We start from the raw sequence: 18,028 nt of genomic DNA, 5'->3' as shown, positions 1-18,028 counted from the left end.
AATTAAATATTAAATAAAATATTAATTTAATTTAAAAGCTAAATATTAAATCAAATATTAATTCATTTTAGAAGCTGTATATTATACAAAATATTAATTAATTTTAAAAACTAAATAAAGCACTTGAATACTTTTTGGGAATTAATTACTTTCTGTTGCATTACCTTCCCATATTTTATGTGAAACGAAATAATATGCTAATACGTTTGACAGTAATGAAGAACGGTAAATGATTAATGCGTTAATCTGCATCGAAAATGTAAGTTATAACGTCGCCAATTACGTTTAATGTATTAATTTACGAAAATTGAAGAGTAATAAAAATCAATAAGCGATCGTTATATCGTATTAACTTAAATTAAACCTGTGTTATGATATTGACAACCGTGACTGATATACGATTTACACTGAAAATAAAATTGCAAACCCTTGTTTCGATTATAATTTAATTTCATTAATTTACTTTCGTAATTACAGACTTGTTTATACTGAAAATTTAATTATAAATTTATCTCTAAAAATTCGTATGCTATTAAATATAAGAAAAAATACGTTGCTTTCAAATTAAAAATTTATAATAGCGTGTGATATTATTATTAATTACTTTTTAAAGTATCATATTGTTTATTTTTACTTTTTACGTTAATCTCCTTGGTTAATTACAGTATGCAAAATAATTATGCCAGTGTTGCCTACTCTAGATCAATTATTGTAGTTCAAAATCCAAGAACAGTAATAATTACTAGATAAGTATGGTTAAAAGCGAAGTGGAATACTTACTTAGGTGATTCAGATTTGAAAATTCCAACTGGGTTTTCACAATAGCACAGTTAAAATAAAATAATAGTTTAAGCGTTAAAAAGATCTCATAAACTTGGTAATATATTAAATACAATCAATTTTATACATCTGGTAATATTTAAAATGAAATAATTTTCGAATACTTAATGATACTTTAAATAAAATGTATTTACTAATACATTAAATTATTATTATTAAGATATTATTGTATCATTGTTGTTATTATTATTATTAATAATTAATAATTAAGTAAAGTAAATGCAATAATACTTTAAATGTTAAAGAGATCTCATAAATTTAGTAATATATTAAATACAATCAATTTTATACATCTGATAATATTTAAAATGAAATAATTTTCAAATATTCAATGATACTTTAAATAAAATATATTCACTAATATGTTAAATTATTATTATTAACATATTATCGTATCATTGTTATTATTATATATATTGTATATATTTAATATTATATTAATATTAATGTGTTAAATAATTATCGAAATTTTTGAGTGAAAAGGGTTTCAATTTAGACGTGATTTTTTAGCAAAAGAAAATTAGGTTTATACGAAATGTATTTTAAGTGATATTTTTAATTTTTCAAAATGAAAATTAAGTGACTTTTACAATTGACTAATTATGAAAGTGGTGTAAGTCCATATACAGCCATATCAGTTCATATTATTTTAATTAAATTAAAATTAAAATTAATTTATTATATATTATATATACATTATTTTAATTAAATTAAAATTAAAATTAAAAGCCTAAAAGAAATTTATATAGTTAAATCACATATTGATAAATTAGTAGAAACATTGCCTGACTTGACCTGATAATTAACCTATATTTTTTAATTGACAAATATACTAGCCCTTAATTTTCTCGAAACAACGAAAATAGGACTTCCACCTCTGTCAAAATAAACTGTATTTACAATTTCGAATTTATTTATTCATTTATTTATTTATTTATTTATATATAATTAACGAGTAGCCCCATTAGTGTACATTTGTAGATTTAACAAGTTCTATACAAAGGACATTACATATGAGCCGTTCACTACACAAATCGATTAACTCCACTTTCTGAAAAATCTTAGATTTAAGTGTCAAAGCACTTACTATACTCATTTTATATTTAATATTTAAGATTTTTCAAAAAGTGAAATTAATCGATTGCAGTGAACGGTTCATATAAAGAACGTTACATATCAAATGCGAATGAAGAAGAGACAGCATAATTTAGACATATTTAGACAACAGTTTATGAAATGAATTAACCGATGCAGTGAAGAAATCTAGCTCGAAACTGGTCCTTTCTGCAAGTTCGCAAATTCGGTCTACAGGGTCGGTATTGGCGTAGTTGCAAGTATATTTGCAAGACAGGAATGATCGTTACGATCTCAGTGATCTAGCAGGCGAATAAAAGTTGATAGAGGAAAGTAGCGCGGAACGGTTAATGACGTCATTAATTAATTTAAATAAGAATTGTGGGTCACAGGAATTCAAAATTCCCGGCTATAACGCGTGAGCAACCAATAACGAAGATCGTTAGGGGTATCGTTAGGCTGAAGGCGTTACTTGTCTCGTGCTCCAGTCGCGAATTAACCGTGTTACTGAATAGTGCGTAAAGAGAGAGAGAGAGAGAGAGAGAGAGAGAGAGAGAGAGAGAGAGAGAGAAATACTGTACTTATATTATTTACCGTCTCATATCATTAAATATATATATATCTGTTCGTTTGTTACTGTACTTATAAAAATACGTGTCCGTCAATTCTATCTAACAAGAATAGTAGATCCGAAATCGTCCTACGAGCTTCAGATTTCAGGTTTAGTCTTTTTAAGATTGGTCCATAATCGTGATCGGTAAAGTCCATTCTGTGCTCGGATTTATAAGCTGCAAACCTCAGAAATTTATGTCGAATTCTTTCTATGCTAATTTTATATTTAATAAGATCAGGAGACCATATCGTGGAGATATATTCAAGACGTGATCTCACGAGAGAACAATAGAGTACAGGTAGCTCTTCTACAACACGGTTTCACTATAACACTATTCATAAATTACGGGAACACTCCTACAACACGACATCCTATAACACGTGTTGGAAGAAGATATGGCTCTCTTCGGTTGAAATAGGAAACGTGCGTGAATCGTCAGAAAATGAAATTGGTGGCATATTAGAACTTGCTAAATCAATCGGAGGCGAAGGTTTTGTGGATATGGCTATCGAGGACGTTCGAGATTTATTAGTGGAAGAAGAACTCGACGAAGCGGATTTGATGGAAATGGCATCTGAAGCTGTAAATCAAATCGATTCCGAGGACACTAGCACCGATGAAGATTGCGCAGTTAATAATTTAACATTAAAAAATTACAAGAAGGCCTAAGCTCAGCTGAAAATCTCGAGTCATTTTTCTCAAATGCAGACCCTTCCGCTGAAAGAAGTCGAAAATTCAAAAGGGAGCTGCAAAACTGTTTACCTCTGTACCGAGAAATTTACAATGACCTGGTAAGAACCAGCAGGCAAAGTGAAATTACAGATTTTTTTAAGAGGAAAGAAGATGCAAGAACTTTAAACGAAGAAAAATGTTCTGAAAGCGAAGGCGATATCATTCCACCGAAAAAACGTTCTCGGTTGATTATACTGAGCAGTGACGACGAAGAAATTTATTAAATTAAAGTTGCGTTAAATTAAAATAATATTTTTGTTTCTTTTTTGTTGTGTTGTACATACATCTATATTTTTAATAAAAATTAAGTTGTTTATGTAGAATTAAAAAAAAATTTGTTTTTAATAAGTTTTCGGAACGTAACCCCCCTTTTTGTACTGGCTCTGGGTCTCGTGCAACACGGTTTCATACAGCACGGCATTTTCTAGGAACCTATCTACCGTGTTATAGGAGGGTTACCTGTAGTTTGATGCATTGGATATTATTGAAGTCTGTAGCACAGAGTTGCGTCTTTTTAACCTTTTAAGCAAACGTGCGACGTGTTCCTGTCCATAATTCTTACGATCTCTCGCATTCACGTTTTTCTCAATTTTCAGATCACCGTATTCGGTTTTGGGGCAGCTGTCACTGTTCTCATAACCGATATCGCCAAGTACACGATCGGCCGGCTGAGACCCCATTTCATGACTCTCTGTGTGCCAAACGTCAATTGTAGCCTGATCGAGAACCATCACAGGTACATCATGGACTACTCGTGCACCGAGAACATCTCGGCCAGGCTTCTGAAGGAGCTCAGGTAAATATTTCTTTTTGTACTGCGCGAAATCTGTGACCCTTTTGTTCGACAGCGCGGAAACGGATGTTTAAAACTGCAATAAAGATCGAGCAACTTTCGTTCGCCTTGGATCTGACAAGTTAATTAGTCCGTCGAGGTACAGGTCAGCGAATACACGGTGTCCAATTTCCACCGATAAATTACTCGTCAACCACTCGCTGTACCAAAATGTTTAGCTCTTGAATGGTCTCGCTCTTGACTAACAAAACCGAACAAAAATTGTCGAAGAAAGTATTAACCCATTAGCTGCCACGATCCCCATTTGGAGATTTGGAGCATCGTGTTATAGGAGCCTCGTATATGTTTATAAGGTTAGAATAGTAATAAAGAAGATGGGATTGTCGATTAGTCGATATCTTATCGATTCTTTATTAATATTTGACGACATATGTATAATATCGCTAACACTAGGATAACCAACATATAACGAGAAACTAAATGCATCGAAGATAAGAATGGTAGCATTAGGAGGAAGACAAATAATTATAGATGATTATGCTCCTACCTAAATAAAATTCGATATTAATTTTGTCAGAAATTGCAAAAATAAAATATTTGAAAAATATCCGAGTTATTTTGACCTCTTTAGAGGTACTATGCAGGAAATCACTTTTCAAAATTAATTGAAATTTAAGTTAATTAATCTTTTTTTTATAATTTGTATTTCACCAGTTCTAGTGCAGAATGTAACGAAAGAACTTAAAGCAGTTGGTTTTGTCTTTCTTTATAACGGGAGAAAATATTTGTTTTAGTTAGGGATGGGTCGTGAGCTAATTTCTAGATTCGCGAGATTCGAATGTGAAACTTTGCGAGGTCTCAAAACCCTCGAAACTTTTGAAACTTTCGAAATTCTGAATACTTACTTTCTCCTTATGCTTCTGAGAACTATCCATTTTGTAAGGAATTGAAATCGTAACTTTTTTTTTTAGATAAAATAAATTTTCAGAATTCAGTATACCGATTCAAAAATAAATAAATAGTCAACAATAAATAGTGAATTTTAAAATAGATGTTGGGGAAGAATTTATTAACCCATTAGCTGCCACGATCCCCATTTGGGGATTTTGGAATTTTACGTACACCACTCGGCGCCAAAAATATATTTGGTACGCCTGACAGTTTAGTTTTACTCTATATATATCAGTCAATATTGTATGTAGCAAAAAGTGTGTATTCTGTGCTTCGTTTCTATACAACAAGCGAAGAAATTTGAAATTCGTGTGCAAGTTGAACGGAACAGAATTGTCATATTTGAAGCATTATATTTTTGGTTTGGTTTTTATATTATAATGAAATACCGTACATAAATATGTAATTTAGAGGTTATAGTAACGATTTGTTACTTACTCAGTCTTTTGTTTTTTATTGAAATGATTTTATCGATCATTTTATAACGATACCCATTTTGGGACTTTTTCAAAAATATCAAATATTTTCAAAACGAAACATAATTTGAATATAAGTATACCGTTACACAACCTTTTGTGCATATATATATATAACTTATCCGGCCAAAAATTACAAAAAAATGAAATTTAGCAGTTAATGGGTTAAATAATGGTAAGATGCTTAAAATCAACATTGCCAATTCCTTGTTCACTGTCGTAGAACATGATGTCAGTTGTTTAAATTATTAACACGAATTTCTCTTTGATAGTAATAATAAAAATTGCAAAACTGCAATTTCATAGTAGAACAAGAATGATTTGAATGAAACTTTGTAGAATAGAACAGCGGAGAAAATTAATACATACGTGGTTTTTCTTTAGTCACTGTGATTTGGATCTAAGGGATGAAACTGTGTTTCAAAAATCGGTTCCCAAAATATTAATTAATTAATTAATAATTAATTAATGAATAAAATAAACTATTTAAAATATTTTCTTCTAACGCTAAACCATCATGATTGATAAAATGGCAGATAGATGGAAAAATGGAGAAAGGATAACGTCAAAGAAAATGGAATAAACGAAGATATTGGAAAATTATATTCCTGATACTATTACATCATATCGTATATTAATTAATATCAATTAATTAATATTATTTAATATCGTATATTAAAAGAAAAATCGAGAAGTCAAGTGGTCAAAGTGATAACATTGAATGTAGAATTTGTATTCAAATATCTGAAGGTTTAGTAGGTGTTAATAAATAAGTTAATAAATTTAATCTATAATAGTTAATAATTAGTGTTAATATATCGATTAATATTTATTAAAAGCTTCCTTTTCTGTCTCTAATTATTTTCGAGTTTGCATTTCGGGAAACTATCTTTGGACCAAAATTTCATTCCTTAATCCTTTCACGAGTATTTCGGCAGACTTAAGTTATTTTTCATTTAACTCACTAGCGCCACCACGACCTGTATCTGCGATAAATGTAATATAACGTAAATATCGTATATCTCGTCGAATTATTTTCTAATTTTACTGTTATAATCTTCGAATTTTCTTCTTACTGTGTGTGTCATATTGTTTACACAATATTGTTTTCACAAATTTTTCGATTTGCATATTTGTACGACCGTACTCGTGAAAAAGTTAAACTCAAGTTAAAATACTTAAAAAGAATATATATGTATTATCTTTGCTCATTACTGTACATACCCACAATGTTTTATTTAAATCAGATCTATTTTGTATAAGTATAAAATTATGGTCCACGAATTTTTATTATTGCAGGCAAGATATAATACATTTAAATAATTTTGAAAATTTGTTATATGCACTATGATAAGAAGCAAATAATAAACAACGTTGACTTTAATTCTTTTACACTAATACAATATTTTTTTGTTCAGTTTTGCTTGTCACTGTAAGATAATGTAACCTAATTTTTCTGTAGTTGAACACGTTGAATGTTATTTTTATTTTTTTAAATGGAATCTGCGTTTTCTTTTATTCAATGATGTACATAGAATTGATATATACAGTGTTAATTTTTATACGTTTATTTTAATTAAATCAAATAATTTGTAGTCGACAATGAAATGATCATGCGAATTTTGATTATGGGAATGCGCGATTATTCGAATATAGTGATCGAGTATTGCATTATGTATAATAAGTACAACGTCATAATGGAATAGGAGCTATATAGGTGTTCATACTTAAAGCGACAAACCAATATGTATTTTCAAAAAATCGATTTTTTTATTGTCTTAAAAAATTCTCCATCTTTTGCTACGTCAAGTGCAGAAAATTCCAATTTGAATTTCGAAAAGCTCGCATCACTACCCTTTCTACTGCTAGCCCGAAATTGTTTAACCTTAATTTTCTCGAGCACCACTTTTGATCATGATGAACAGCATAACAAAAGAACCGAAGTTCGAATCACTATGAAATTTTTGGAGCACGTGTCCAAGACACATGGCTGTAGCACTGACCACTGATTGGGAAGCTAAAAATTCGGAAAATTTTCAGAAAAATTGTTTCTTAGAAACGATTTGCCTTATTCTATCATCTTCAACTTTGTGATTTTTCTTTAAACTTGTTTGAAGCTCTAAATTTGTTAACCGTGGTCAGTGCATAGCCACATTGTTTGCCTTTACTCGCCACATTTTTTCGTCCTTTGCAAACTTTTCCCCCGCGCTGTATCCTGTCTACCATCGAGATCCGCTCCATTTTGCAGATGATTAATTCAAAATTTTTTTTCGGGCATTTCTATTGTGATATTTTTTATCTCAATTTTTTTACGAGTAGCTCAAGGTTGAATGTAAAACGTGTGAAAAATTTGCACGGCTACCTTCTTCCAATCATATTCTACGAATTTTTAAAGAAGGCTTATGATAGAGGTTATGTCATACTGGTCCAGAAGAAACATTTATAATCGACAAATTTTTAATTTCTGGTTAATTTATATTGATTTATATTAATTTATATTAATTTATATTCCAAATTTTCTTTCTTCACACCGGTTTTCTTATTCAGTTAATTCGAAAAATCCACGTTCTACTGTAATTATGTTTCCTAGTTCGAAATCGTTCTTACGAGTCACCCTGTATATCGTGAGAAGAGTCGTGAGGTCGAGTGACGGAAACGATAACGTCGAATGCTGAAGTTTTAATTAAAACTGTAAAAACGGTCTAGACTGTGGTGTAGGGTTAGTGTCAACGCTGTAGCTATTGATCTGCAGTGTATAGTTAAATACACTATAGATAAATGATAATAATTGAAGTCGTACGATGAAGCTAAATAGGTATATACAGGGTGTCTCGGGGCAAGTGCTGTTCGATTTGGTTACCAAATAATAAACAATGGGACAATATAACCAAATTGTTTAATTTAGTGTTAGTTAGGGTTAGTGTGAACGCTGTAGCTAATGATCTGCAATGTATAGTTAAATACACTATAGATAAATGATAATAATTGAAGTCGTACGATGAAGCTAAATAGGTATATACAGGGTGTCTCGTGGTAAAGAACTTGTCGCAAGTACTGTTCAATTTAGTTGCCAAGCAATAAACAATTGGACAATATAACCAAATTGTTTAACTATAATTTTTCAAGGTCATTCCAAAGTCATATTATATTTTTTAAATCAAATGTTAAATTTTGTTGATCTTTGATATTACATGCTGGACATTAATTCTCTGCCACAAAAGCTCGTTCGTGTTTGCAACCTTGGATTACCTCAAGGTCATTTTAAAAACATATACCAGACTTGTTCTTCCCTGCTTTTCCATAGTACCAAAATAAAAATACAGCACTGTATTTGAAAATCATGAAGTGGCTCTGAAATAATGTTGGAGTAAGTTTGAAAAATTAAAGGTTCAAAATTTCCAGTGTCATAGTGATATTTTACGTAAGAAATTCGAAGTGTTTTTAGTTATATTAAATATAACTAAATAGAACTAATATTTAATTATTAATAATTAATAATTATATTAAAAATTCTACGTTCAGTGTTTAATAGTTATATTAAATGGTGCATCTGTTTATTGTAGGACACCCTGTATAATCACCTTGTCCATAAATGATATTCATTGTTTTTGTAATAATTTTTTATCGTTATTAATTAACATCAACGTTGCCAAGAGTATCTGCACGTTTTCAGTAACTGTAGAACTAAAATATCTTGACTCGTTTGATAATTATAGTATTAAAAGATGGCGTCTGATTCCATTTAAAAAACGTAATCAACCTTCACACACTTTCTGTATCCATCTACAGAAAAACTAATTACACTACCCTGTATGACGCTTTTTTGTATCTAATTTATTTATATAAATTAATATTTTTTTGCTGATAATTCGAGTCGTATACTATTGATGCATTAAACGAGATATATTTTCATTTAAAAAGCAAAATTGATCTTCATGAAATCTCTCCACGTACATCTATGCAAAAACTAATTACTTGAAACCAGTGGCAGGCTTAGGTACGTGTGATAAGAACGGTCCTCATGGGCCCCATAACATAGCAGCTATCACAGGTAAAAAAAATGATCAGAAAGATTTGTTGAAAATTCATTAAATTTATATTTAAATAATAAAATGTAGTAAAGTTTCTCAAATTTACTTTCCAGTATCAAAATAATTTTTCCACTTCAAATTTGGTAAAATCTTAAATTAACAAAAAGGAATTTAAAATAGAAATCAGCGCCCAATGATATTAAAGAGAATGTAGTTTCTAAAAATAACCTAATCTTCAAATTTCAATGAACAACTTCAAATTCAAATTTGAAAATAAAAAACAGAAATTAAGGAATAAATTTGTTTTTAAGGTATTTAAATAATAAAATTTGACAAGGTTAATTATGGTCATTAAAGATTATAAAATTAAAAATTAAAGATTTCAGATAAAAATCATGGTTCAAAATAACCTAATCTTCAAATTTTAATGAATAATTTCAAATTCAAATTTGAAAATAAAAAACGGAAATTAAGGAATAAATTTGTTTCCAAGATATTTAAATAATAAAATTTGACAAGGTTAATTAAGGTCATTAAAGATCATAAAATTGAAAAATTAAAATTTCAGATAAAAATCAAGGTCCAACAGTATTAAAGAAACTTTAATTCCGAAATACTTGATTAATCTTTAAATATTAATTTCAAAAGAAAAAGAAAAAAGAAGCATTCGAACCTAACCTAAACCAAATTTTGAAAATATATCGTATTATACGAAACAGTTTCGTAAGCTTTCACATTCATGAATACCAATCTCGTTATTTAATAATTTCTTACATACTTGCTTTTAAGAGTTACAAATTTAATCGCGTTAAAATATTTTGCTATGCGCGATTTATAATAATAACAGAAAATCATATTTAATAATTTCTTACATACCAGCTTTTAAGAATTACAAATTTAATCTCGTTAAAATATTTTGCTATGTACGATTTATAATAATAACAGAAAATGAAATCATTCCTAACCTAAACCAAATTTTGGAAATATATCGTATTATACGAAACAGTTTCGTAAGCTTTCATATTCATGAATGCCAATCTCGTTACTTAATAATTTCTTACATGCCAGATTTTAAGAGTTACAAATTTAATCGCGTTAAAATATTTTGCTATGCGCGATTTATAATAATAACAGAAAATGAAATCATTGCGGTTCCCCGTCGCTATAATTTTCTAATTAAATTACATCCTGTGGAGGCTAAGCGAACGCTGGGATATCTTGGGACCATGGTGTATGTTGCAATATGTTTACCTTTCTCGTTAACTTGCTGCATAATGGCCGTCATTACGCGCGACCATGCTCCATCTTCCCGGTCATTTATCAAATTCTTCTGCATAAAAACCTTTCGTTATCTCACTGAAATAATTTCCAGCCTTTCTTTTCGCTTTGTCTTCGTCCCTGTAACCATTCCCTGTCGAGAAAGCGCTGGGGCCATCAGGGCGGATGGTAATCAGAGGATGGTAATCAGTTCAGGTGATTATTCTCCAAAAGCGTACGCGATATTTCTACCGTGACAGTTATTACTTGTTTTCTGACATTCGTTAGTGTCTTATGGTGTACTTTTATATCCAATCCCATGGTTTTTCTCCATGGGATATTTGTGCACGAGGTGTCGTTCGTGAAATCTTTTTGGAAATCTCTGGACGAGATACGTGGATCAAGAAAGGTATTCGTTATTATTGTATACTATCGTTTTGGATTCTAAGAATTATCGTGATTTCTGTCGTATTTTCGAATTTGAAAAGCAATTTGAATACTCGCAGTAGCGTACGCTTAAAAATTATTTCCTATTTCTATTAATTATTCGATATTTTGGTTACATCTTTTTTTGAGGTTATTGTATACTATCGTTTTGATTCCTAAGAATTATCGTAATTTCTATAATATTTTTGAATTCGAAAAGCAGTTTGAATACTCGCAGTAGCGTACTCTTAAAAATTATTTCCTATTTCTATTAATTATTCGATATTTTGGTTGCATGTAGTTGCCTACATCTTTTTTTTGAGGTTATTGTATATTATTGTTTTCATTTCTAAGAATAATCGAGATTTCTGTTGTATTTTCGAATTTCAAAAGCAATTTCAATACTGGCAGTAGCGTACGCTTAAAAATTATTTCCTATTTCTATTAATTATTCGATATTTTGGTTGCATGTAGTTGGCTACATCTTTTTTTTTGAGGTTATTGTATACTATCCTTTTGATTTCTAAGACTTATCGTGATTTCTGTCGTATTTTCGAATTTGAAAAGCAATTTGAATACTCGCAGTAGCGTACATTTAAAAATTATTTCCAATTTCTATTAATTATTCGATATTTTGTTTGCATGTAGGTGGTAATATCCTTTTTTGGGAAGAGGGAGGGGGTCATTTTTGAATATGGAGTTGTTTTACATGAAAGAAAGATTGAAGGAATTTTTATTTTAGAAATTTTTGGTATTTTTTGAACTTACTGCAATATGGTGTCATATTCATCAAATACCTTGATTAATATATAGCTATTGTCGTATTTGGCTATAGAATTCGGGCGAATAGTAAGCAAAAGCTGACAGGATGTGATTCGCCATGAAAAAATAAGAAGAAAATATGAAATAAAATTTTTAGATTTCTGGCTTAGTTCTCGAGAAAATCAAATTTAAAAATCCGCAGTTTAGCCTTAACAGCATACTTACGTAGCGGATTTTCAAATTCAATTTTCTCGAGAACTAAGCCGAAAATCGAAAAGTCTTATTTTTTCTTCTCGTTTTATAAACAAAACGATCACGTGATTATTGCTATGGTTACAGCTGAATGACTGCCAGAAGTCGATCTTCAGGGACCAATAACGAAGAATCCTTGCTAAGGGCCCTTGCATACGAGTCCAGCTTCTTTTCTTAGGTGCAGGGTTCTAGAGAAGGTGTTCCAGTCCTGTTTTGATTTCGCGTCCTGCGCATGTACTGCGCGTTCGGGAAAAGAAGGCACGGCGTGTTTACATCCTCATGGCTGATTAATTTCGCTGACACTCCCTTCATCACAGACTATTGCGTTCCAGATACTGCAATTCTCACATTCGGAGTTTCGCGGGGTTGTAAGGCCCATTATGCGAATGCGACGATATTGCAGGGATGCGGTTTACTCTAAATTAATTGAGGTAGACTTAGTTAGGGTTGAACTAAAGAGTTCTAATGCGCGACTGTCTCTGGCGCTGAGTCGATCGTCATGGGCCTATCTCGACTGCTTTAAATTTGAGGGAAAATTCCTTGGTAGTGATGGTTTGCGTTGACTTCTTTAAATATAAGGTAGAACTCCTTCATCGTGATGGTTTGTATCGAGTTCTTTGGATTTGAAGGAGAACTCCCTGTTCCGTCCCGTAGAGCGAGTTTATAACATAATTTTATTCTAGGGCTTGCACTTTTGCCAGACCTAACGGTTTATTTTATATTTTATAATGCGACTGCAATTCCAGAGGTTCGATGTGCCTCAACGCCGTTCTAGCGGATTAAGCTCATAAAGGTAAAGCAAAATTAGGAATTTTACTAGAAACCAGACGCGACAGATAGGACTCACTTGTGACAGACCCAACAAGCGACGGACGGACGGCACTTATAAATCACGTCATTGACCATCAGAAATCGGCTCCTTGACAGTTTCCTACGCCTTCGCCAAAGGTCCTTATGTCACACCCTCTGTCCAATTAAAACTCTTTACCTTTCCACCACCGACATCTATTTTACCCAATCAGAACTAAACTAGAGAAAACTCCGGACCGAACACGACGAGACAGGACATAGAGCAAAATCGAGAAGTCAGTTCGTCTTCGGCACCGATCCTTAAAACATCTAAATTACACATACAAACGCGTGTTCGAAACGGTACTCCGTTAACGTCTACATTATAACTATTCTACGCTTTTCTGTAAATAAACACTCTCTTTTGACCACACACATTCTGGATCCTTATTATCACAACTAGTCACGCAATATTAATTTGGCGCGTGATAAGCGTTCTTGGAAATCGAAGAGATTCGATACCGTAGGACGCTACACTCCCCATTCGACTCTTGTCTCGGTGGTTTTATAAATTCGTATGTGTTCTAATTGGTTGGTGTGAAATGTAAGTGGTGGATATGTAAATAATGTCTTCTTATTGGTTATGAATAATGTTGAGTGTGTGTATTAGCTTCGACGTCTTTAGGTGGTGGTGATCTACGCTCACCATCTCAAGGGTGATTTATTGATCCTTGCTAAGGTTACCCCAAGTGGTGATCAGGTGATAAGTGTCCACGAGTCAAGGGAAGCTAACAAGTAAATAAGACATTCAGTCCTGAGGATGCAACAATGGCCGCTATTGGCCGAGAACGGTGACGAAGATCATCGGTTAGATTAGGTTAGGTTAGGTTAGATTACGACGAAGATCATCGATCACCGTTTTCGGCCAATAGCGATCAATCATCTGTGATCAAGGTAGTGTCAGCGGTGTTAACTAGCCGTGAGGATGTTAACCCTTTCGCTACTACGGGTGACTATAGTCACCGTGCACGAGACGCCATCTACACAGCACGGGTGACTATAAAACTATAAAATTAAAGCAAATACTACCGTTCCTCTTAGCTCTCCACTATAAAGAATTGCAAGTCTTATTGCGATGGTCAGATTTTCCTTTTCCTGTTTTCTTCAAAAGATTTGCGTCAAAAGACCGAATGCTAAAGAATGCACGATCGTAATGTTTCCATCTTTGACACCTCGCTGCGTTCTACGCGTGAGACGTAATGTTTCCATCTTTGACGCCTGCCGTAGCGAAAGGGTTAACCCCTTGCGCTATAAAGACGTGCCACGCACGTCGAGATGCTTTTGTTCCAAAGCCACCAGCGACGTGTATACCGAAAGTTAAATCGTAGCGCAAGTGGTTAACACGCTGTGCCTCCTTTTCTCGAACGCACAGTAGGTGCTTATATCTCCTGCCAGTCCTCGTTGAACGAAGTATAGATCCTCGTCACCCGACACTTCGCTCTGGACCACTCACAGCCACAGTTCCTTCTGACAGCAAGTCGAGACATTCGCCCTGACCTGACACTCGGCTAGTTTCACGACGTGTTGTCCCAATCAATTTGTACATTGCCTAGGCGAAGCAGCGCAGTTTAATCGAAAAGAGTTGATTCGCGGTCCTCCGTCGATTGAGCTCGTTCCGACTGAGAAGCCTCGATCCATCGGTTAGCACAGGCCTGCGAATTAGCGAGTCATCTCTCGTTGACACCCTGTACATGCACATGAGTCTACGTAGCGCGAATTTAAGAGCGCAATCGTTCGCATACCGTGGTAGTGTCGTCAGTATGGAAGCATGTAGCCCTAACTATAGGAACTGAATACGGTACAATTAAGGAACATGATATCAGTTGGCGCGAGCGTAATTTCCAGAGGCGGAATTTCTCTTTGAATTAACGATTGCCATCGTTCGAGGAAATGACGGCCATTAGATTATTTCACAAGGCTGGTGGAGACGGAGATGGACAGTTTAGATTTTCAGATTTTTAGTTCACATTTTAGATTTTCATATGCTCATCTGCTTTGTCGATAGGACCCTGGTCCCTGCAGTTAGCAGCTGGAATACACTGAAGGCAACGAAATACGTTTGATATAAGTAGGATACTGTTTGATTGGCACTGTAAAGAATAAGAGATGTTATTTTATTCTAAAGTAATATATATTTATATAGGATCGGATTTTGGGTGGATTGACTTAATATTGTTGGCTTCTTAATAGAATAAAATAAGCTTATAAATAGAATGACGGCGGCTGGCTATGAAACAAGAGAGATTCGGTATGGGCACGCTTTTCTGATCTTTCTTAACACTTTGACTGCCACGTTGGTCATATATGATCGGCCATGGTTTCTTCTATGACGCCACGGTGGTCATTGGTGACCGGAGTGCTTGAACTACTTGTAAAACTACAATTGGTAAAAATTGAATGAAAATTGACAGCTAGTGCATTTTGAATATAACCGCTAATTAGAAGATACTTTGAAACAGAAAGTGTCTCATTGACCAATTAAAAATTTTTATTAGAACATCAATCAAAAAAGTATTAGAACAAATCTTGCATCTAGTGGTGCACTCCCATGGCGTCCTGAGCGAAACATGTGATTTCGGCGTGGCAGTCAAAGGGTTAAGCAGGGAAAGAATTAATCGTTATAAACACATGGTTATATGTAGGGTCGGATTTTGGGTGGATTGACTGAAGATAGTATTGTTGGCTTCTTAATAGAATAAAATAAGCTTATAAATAGAATGACGGCTGCTGTCTATGAGAAAAGAGAGATTCGCTATGGGCACGCTCTTCTGATCTTTCTTAAACTGACTTTAGACTTTGACACACTGTCTTTGACTGCAAACTCTTAGACTTTGGACATTCGTCGACTGACTGATGGACTGTCTTAAACTGAACTGTTACACTGACTTGGACTTCTTACACACTCTGACTCGCCTGAGCCCTTGCACCCGTATTTAAACCATTCATTCTGTCCTTTTTTCACGCTCAGGCTTTCCTTCCCAATCATGCCTCTTTCCCCGCAATCTCGGTGGACCAGGTACTTCAAACAAACACCGCACTCATAAACTAACTTCCATTCGTCTACCGCACTCGGCGCTGTCATGTTCATTCCAGTCCTATATTTATTACGAGCTAAATGAGACTAGGAGTAAAGTATAAATTAAAAGGCTAGACTGATAACTGATCTATGATTACAAAACCGACCGACACTCTCACGCCAACTCTCGCTAAGAACTCCGAAAAGCACTGTCTCAAGACAGCCCTTGTACCCTTATTTAAACCTAGCAGTCTCTCTTCTTTCACACGCAGGCTTCCTTTCTCGATCACTCGTAAACATCCTGTCCATGCAATCCTTGCACACGGTCACTTGTTCTTCCACGTGCACTCCAGATATCATCCTGAACATTCGATCTGAACACGAGGCTACTGTTTATTGTGCATCATCAGCCAGGTAGACCCAAGTGTTCCCTTGCGCTCACTCCCAAACCCTATTATCCTACATACGTTGAAAATAATTTGAGAAATTAATCCTCTCGCTACTACGGGTGACTAGAGTCACCGACATTGAGGCGCCACCTATATACGACGGGTGACTACAGTCAGCGGCCACAAAAATGGCGCCAAAAATTAAGACAAGTGCTTCCATTCTTTAGCTCTCTTAGCTTAGCTTTAGCTCTCTTCGCAAAGAATTGCAAGCGCTATTGCGATGACCGGCTTTTTTTTTCTTTTTCTTTTTCTTCCTCTTTCTCTTTCTTTTTCTTTTTCTTTTTCTTTCTTTTTCTTTTTCTTTTTCTTTCTCTTTCTTTTTCTGTTTCTTTCTTTTTCTTTTTCTTTTTCTTTCTTTTTCTTTTTCTTTTTCTTTCTCTTTTTCTTTCTTTTTCTCTTTCTCTTCCTTTTTCTTTTTCTTTTTCTTTTTCTTTTTCTTTTTCTTTTTCTTTTCTTTTCAAAAACTTGGGTTCCTATGGTAAAGAACTGCGCACGCGTACTACGGGAGAGACTCTGTGGCGACGCCATTGTAACGAAAGGGTTAAATTTACTAGTTTTACACGGTATGATACTATATATCTTATAAAGAATGTTAAAACTCTAGTATAGCAAATTTTTAGGGTTTGAAAGGGTGTTTTGTGTTTGTGTAAAATTTGAATGGGGATGCGTTCATTGAGTATGAATTGGGTAATTATCGAGAGTCGATAAGGGGAAATGTTGCATCAGAGATTGTGACTAATGTTGCAGGCAAATCATGGTGAAGCATGGTTCGTGTGCTTTATATGTATGAATCATGAATCGACGGATGTAGAATTTATTTATAAATACTTTAGCCTGGTTTTGTATCATTTGTGATACATACATTTTTCAGTCGTTGATATAATCTTACATTTGTTATACTGAATAGAGTTAATGCGGTTATATCGGTAAGGTTGGTGTAATTTTGCATTCGTTGTGAAGGAATGAATTAATTGTATCGAATATCTTTATGAGAAAATGTAAAATTATATTTTACACTTAAAGGATTGATTTGGAGATCTATCATTACATATTCCATTCATTACATATATCAGGAAATTCTTCTCTTTTAGGTTCAATAAATTTAATAACTACTATTATATTAATAAAAAATTTTTGTTTAAATGTAGATAAAATACCTTTATTTCCTTGATCTGTATTTATTACTGTAATTTTATTATTATTATCATTACCAGTATATTCAAAATATTTTATTTTTATTTTATTTTATATATTGTGGAATTCTATTCTATTTTATTTGATATTTCTTATAGCTATTGTGTAAATTTATTTTCACATATTTGTTATTTATGAGTAAATTGAGCTTGCAAAATATCTGTATAAGGAAATACAAAATTGTGTAAATTTTGTGCTTATTGATTTCAGAAAAATCAAAATCTTTTTTTACTATTTTTTTTAGTACAAAATTTTATTATTACTATAAATATTATACGTATATATTTGATATATTAATATATCTTACAGTATT

General features: G+C 32.9%; 1 protein-coding gene across 1 annotated transcript in view; it reads left to right on the top strand.

Annotated features, from left to right (window-relative positions):
• The window catches only part of wun (wunen), a 207,394-nt gene that overhangs the window by 80,110 nt on the left and 109,256 nt on the right, over positions 1 to 18,028 (top strand). The window contains exons 3-4 of the mRNA XM_017899586.1: positions 2,918 to 3,157; positions 3,856 to 4,055. Coding sequence (XP_017755075.1) covers positions 2,918 to 3,157; positions 3,856 to 4,055 — 440 coding nt within the window. The remainder of the gene's footprint in view (positions 1 to 2,917; positions 3,158 to 3,855; positions 4,056 to 18,028) is intronic.

Source organism: Eufriesea mexicana, unplaced genomic scaffold (genome assembly GCF_001483705.2).
Source record: "Eufriesea mexicana isolate 0111107269 unplaced genomic scaffold, ASM148370v2 scaffold953, whole genome shotgun sequence".
Classification (NCBI taxonomy): domain Eukaryota; kingdom Metazoa; phylum Arthropoda; class Insecta; order Hymenoptera; family Apidae; genus Eufriesea; species Eufriesea mexicana.
This window is presented reverse-complemented; position numbering and strand designations above follow the sequence as displayed.